The 5766-nt window shown below is 40.7% G+C and overlaps 1 protein-coding gene across 1 annotated transcript; it reads right to left on the bottom strand.

Annotated features, from left to right (window-relative positions):
* Positions 1 to 378: 378 nt before the first annotated feature.
* LOC105057172 (WRKY transcription factor WRKY24) lies at positions 379 to 3462 on the bottom strand. Its single transcript, XM_010939664.4, has 5 exons — positions 2961 to 3462; positions 2348 to 2536; positions 1572 to 2215; positions 1316 to 1477; positions 379 to 1046 (listed from the first exon to the last, which is right to left on the bottom strand). The coding sequence occupies exons 1-5, from the start codon at positions 3288 to 3290 to the stop codon at positions 581 to 583; spliced, it is 1791 nt and encodes a 596-aa protein (XP_010937966.1). The 5' UTR covers positions 3291 to 3462; the 3' UTR covers positions 379 to 580.
* Positions 3463 to 5766: the final 2304 nt, after the last annotated feature.

Raw genomic sequence — 5766 nt, 5'->3', positions numbered from 1 at the left:
GATCCACCGAGAGTGGATTTTTGTTAATCTTCAGGGGCTTGTCGTTGTTTCAATTTTTTGTGGGTCTGGTTATCAGAAAGCAGCAAAACAAAATAAAGTTATCAAACAAAACTACATGCTGAATCTAATGCCAATTTCCCACATCATGGGATATATTTAGGTTTTGCATGAAGTAATTTACTATTCTTTTTAATCTTTTTAGTAATTTCCACATGTCGATATTAATATACGAGACTATTATCTATGCTTACTCAACTATCTTATACTTGAACTGTATGAGACTGAAAGCTAGCTGTCTATATTTTAAATGGTGGTCTTGCTTTCTCTCGATACTGTATCTTAGATTTCCTTCACAGTACGCACAATTTAAACAGAACATATTCAAACTACCCGTGGTCTCTTTCCGTGTTGCAAAATAGTGATACAGATATGTTAGAAGAGTATCAGAGGCCTGGTCTCTAGCGCAGAAGGGCCTCAAACAAATGAACAAATGAAACTGTCTTCTGTATATCACTGCAAAAATTTACACCAAAACCATGCCATATACAACATTATTCAAATTACCACAAATCGATCCTTTTCAGAATAGCAATGACTCCAGAAACGAGTCCTCTCTTGGTTCTTCTTTAGTTTTAGGAAGCATACTCTCCATGTGTCTCTGCTGTTGATTTTGTGGCTGATTCATGAAGGAGGTCATCGAATTTTCATATCCAGAGTAAACGAAGCTCGTCGGGGACTGCAGCATCTCTAGTGGAAATGGAACTTGGCTTTCCGATGCATGGAGCCGTCCTCCGAAGAAAGAGTTAGCAGTGACTTGGTTTGCATGGTTGGCTATGCCTGAAGGCCTTATGGCCATGCTGATGATGTTGTTGTTGTTGTTGTCTATCAATGGCCTGCTAATTGTGTGCCCACCACTTCCCCTAGCTGCAGGAACATCATGGTTGTGCTTGCCCTCGTATGTTGTGATCACAGCCCTTGGATCATGTGATGCCCTCTCTACGTGTTTCCTCACCGGGCAACCCACAGTTGTGCATTTGTAGTAGCTCCTATTGATCATAACAGAGGCATTTAAATGATAAGAAAACAGACCAGGTCAAGATTTTTTTCTAATAAATATTCTTATGAGAATTACCCAACAGAACCAGCTTAGGCAAAACTTCATATGAATTTGAAGTTTTGATTCAACGTAGCCAGAGTATTGCTTGCTTGGTTTCTTGCACAGTGGCGACAAGGCTAGCTTGCGCAACGTGTTTGAAGGCCTAGCTCCAATATCCAACATTTCACGTGTTAACAGGTAGATGAAGTAATTGCTCACCTTGGATTTGGATTGCCCTTCACCACCTTCTGCCCATATTTTCTCCACCGATACCCATCGTCGAGGATATCGATATCACTTGTGGTCTGAACCACCACCCTGGGTTCCCTCACTGTTCTATTTCCTGAAGCTGATATCCCTTCATTCTCACCTTCTTTCTTCCTGGAAAGAATAAGAAAAACTGATTAATTTCCATTCAAATTTACAAGACTTCAAGTCATTTTACAATCAGAGTAATTCTCATGGAGAAGCTCACCAACGCTTTGCATCGGGTTCATCTTCATCAAAGTCAACCCCTCCGGGATTGCTCTTCTGCGAGCTCATATCAACATCGTCATCACCAAAGGAAACTGAGGAATTGTCAGGTGTCGCAACGGAGTCGATCGGGGTGCCAGATCGCCCACCGAATGAATGATCGGATGCTTCAGAATGGAGAGAACCCTGAATTGCCTGAGAAGAAGCAGAGTTCCTTCTATTGTGTGGAGGCTTTGGGTGGTTGTGGGTGCCCTTGTACACAATCTCAGTGATCTGCCCTTCTAGGTTCCTCTCCACCTTCTTCTTTGTCGAGCAATTCGGGTAGGTGCACTTGTAGTAGCTCCGCGGATTCTCGCTTCCTTTCACCTGTTTCTGCCCATACTTTCTCCAATTGTAGCCATCGTCTGACCTTCCCTGCTGTCTAAGGGTCTGAGCAGCTTGGTTGGAATGGTTGTAATCCAATTGATTATACCCACCGTTGTTGTTGTTTTGTGAATTGGCCTGCAGAGTTGGAATCTCTGAAGAATTAGTTCGGATTGGTGCCATGTGTTCAGCTTTGATGTTGGCCCTTTGTGAAGATTGTTCGGAACTATTGTTGCCGATCTCAAGGTAACTCCATTGTTGAAGTCCTTTGAAGGCCTCTTCCTATAAGGGTAAAAACCAAGACATCATTAATAACACAAACATAGAGAACTAGATATGGAAATCACTTGACAAGTTTTGAAGCATTTTGTGCAACTAATCATGAATAAATTGAGGAGAAATGAGAACAAGTACCATAGAAACTGAGGCTGAAGAAGCTTGGAAGGATGCTAATTGGGAGTTCATGGGCTTTGTGTGGGGTTGGAAAGAGAACTCAGAGTAGGCCCTGTTTTCCTCCTTGATGCCTTGTTGAGGATTAGCAGAGGTGGACCTCCAATTGACAGCCTGTGAAGGAAAAGCCCCAGTGGTTGGAGATGCCAAGATCTGTCCAAAACCAAATGATCTAGTTAGCAAAACGGAGGAACTCATATCCAATTATACAAGGAAATTGGAAACTATACAGCTACAGAAAAAAAATATCAGATCCACTGAGAAAGATCCATCAGCTACAGAGAAGGCCAAAGGAACACCGAAAGATCTTAAATATCTGAGAACAAACATTTCTTTTGCTCCATCTTTATCCAAAAATGAAATAAAATAACAAAACAGCACCACGAGATCCATCTTTATGAAAGCCGACATGTTTTCACACCATTAATGGTATCAAAAGATACCAACTTAATGACTATAATTACATCAAAGCTGAAGAATAGAAGACAACAGCTGACCCATCTAATATCAAGTAGAAAACTTTCAAACTATATGATGAAAGAAAGCGCTTGGTCTTAATTAATTAATGTATACTTACGTTAGAAGAGGAGAAGAGAACTGGAGAATCCAAGAGCTCAGCAGGACTTAGACCAGCCGGGATGGCAAAGTAGGGAGAGGGAGAGAAAGGAAGAGGGGAGATGGGCAATGAGGGAGGAGGTATAGACTTGAACTTGGGTATACCTCCCCCGTCCAACCCTGCCAGGTCTGAAAGCCCCTGGCTATCCCGTTTCCTCGGTTGGTCATCCATGTTATCATCGCCAACTCCCGCAAGGAGCTCAGAGAAGGAGGTTGGAAACGGGGAGGAGAAGGACAAAGAGGTCGAGCGAGAATTGGCTGAGGTCTCTAAACTCCCTGTGGAAGAAGCCATAAGGAGAAAGAGAGAAAAGATGAGACCAAGGAAGAGGAAGAGGGGAAGACAAAGGAGCTTAAAGAAGCTGAGAGAGGGTGTGCAGGGATTGATTTAAAGAAAGTGTTAGTGTGTATGCATGGGCTTATGAGGGAGGAACAGAGGAGAGGGAGGCGAGAGAGAATGGTCTCTACGTATTGGATGGGCCAAGGTGAGGCATCTTCCAAGAAGGGGGTGTCTGGAGTTTTTGACCGTGGAGGCGGTCAAAGTTCGTGGGTTTGACTGGACCGAAGGCGGCCGATCCCTTCAGTTGTAAGACGTGACCCAGGGCGTTAGGGGCTTAGGGCTGCCTGTCACGACGACAATTTTCCATTTATTCACTTTCTTTGTGACAAAAGACTGAGACTACCCCGGCGATTTGCTTTATGGCATTCCTGTTATCTGACTTCGTCCGGCACTTTTTAATTTCTCATAAAAATGTGGAGGAACTACATAAAATTTAATAATAAAGAAACAAAACAGCTAATAATTGCTAACTCTTTTAGTTCATAAACACTAATTCCTGAAGGAGATTTAAGGTTTAAACCTCATCGACATTATACAAGGCTTCCATCTATCCCTGTTGTAACCTATCACCCTTTCATCTCTTCTGGACAGCGTTCATCACATGGACGATGTTCTAAGTTATAACAGATATAGATTTTTTTAATTTAACTTTGAAAGCAAGATTAGTGTTATAACCCTCCTCTATTTGTTGAGCTTTTTCTTTTTCAAATATGCTAAAAGGCCCCATTTCCTTGCCTCTATCCAACATGGCGCAAGAGCAATATTATGGTGGTGTCCCATGGTCGGCTCCTCGTGAATCATATCAACTATCGTTCGTAGCACCATTCCGCTTTTGTATATGAATGAGCGAATTAAGTGGCCCTGGATCGCATTATTGTTTCCCTTCAATGCAAACTCTCTGCTGAGCGTGTCATAGCAACAGGGAGTATAAAGACCTTTCACGCTAACAGTAATTACAAAGATCTTCATATTAGCCATAAAATAGTTGGTCTCTATGGACTACAACCTTCATGTCAGCCTTAAAATAGTTGGCCCCTGTGGACCAGCTACAACCGATCATAATTTGGGATGGCAGTGACAATGAAAGAAGGGAAGAGTGCCGGAGACGCAAATATCAATAGAACATATTAATTAATGAAAAGTGTGGCAGCTAGATTCATGATTCGATATATGAGATACTGTCTATTTTAGCCCATGAACTTTACGATTTTATTCCTCACATTCCAATCCAAAAAATATCTCATATGGAAAAGATAGTTCCTTCCTATATAAGTTAGAATCCCTTTTGACTCACAAATAATATGAAACCAATGATGTCCTTTTTTCTACACTATAACATAGAAGGGTCTCACAGTTGCAGAGGTGGTCCTTTATCTGATGCACCATTATTATGGTCAAGGACTTATGGCTCCACACGTGAGATAATGTCCGCTCTGATCCATGGGCCTCACAATTTTATTCTTCAAATTTTAATCCAAAAGATGCCTCACATGAAAAAAAAATGATCTCTTTTTATATAAGTCAGAGTTTTTCATGACTCACCATCAATATGGGACTAATGATATCTTTCTTTCTACATCACACTAGAAAGAAATTAAAAAAATAAAAGAATAACCATAATAATGGCTTTAAATCTTGTTTCAACTACATGTCATCAGTTTTATGAAGCCTTATCTGTTAATGTAGCTTAAATTTTGGATATTTTTTATGGGTTCGAATTATGAGCCGATTCGAAAAGCCCATGTTGCGACCTGAATGAAATTTTTTGGGAGGTTTTTGATCGGTAATTTTTGGTGAGAGGTTTGGAAAATCAGACTGTGGTTAGAGTTTAGAGAGTTCCGAGTGATTATATTTTTCTTTTTATCATATTGAAAATTTTTTTTCTCGTGTCTTATCTGTGGACGTAGGCTTTACAGTCGAATCACGTAAATTCGGTGTCCGTTTTTTTTTCTTCTCTATTCTGTGTGATTGTACGAGTCTGTATGTGTCCTATATTAATTTGCTTGGTGTAACGTTATCGATTTTTATTTAAAATTATTTTTGTTGTTATTGCAAAACAGAAATCATTGCACCAGTCATGCATCTAATTTAATTGTTCCATTTGTTAACTCTTCCCTTTTTCTTTTTGGTAAACTTTCATGATTGTGGAACCCTCCTCTGAACGACCTGTTTTTGTTTCTTTATTTCTGGGGGAAACAAACTTATTTTCCTTTAGAATAACTATTTTGTCACGCATAGGCACCAAATGCATCAAAAACATACCAGATGCTGCAAGATTCGGTCGTGCAGGATGTGCCTCATGCCACGCTATCCTTTCTTCCATCTGAAGGCAGTGATTTGCGGCCAATCATCGATACGATGACTCATCCCAGGAAGGTTGTATCCTTTCCTGCTAAGAACCGTATCGGTTCTTGCCATCTTATTCTTTTGA

Source organism: Elaeis guineensis, chromosome 14 (genome assembly GCF_000442705.2).
Source record: "Elaeis guineensis isolate ETL-2024a chromosome 14, EG11, whole genome shotgun sequence".
NCBI lineage: Eukaryota > Viridiplantae > Streptophyta > Magnoliopsida > Arecales > Arecaceae > Elaeis > Elaeis guineensis.
The sequence above is the reverse complement of the archived record's forward strand: the minus strand, read 5'-3'. Positions and strand labels throughout refer to the sequence as shown.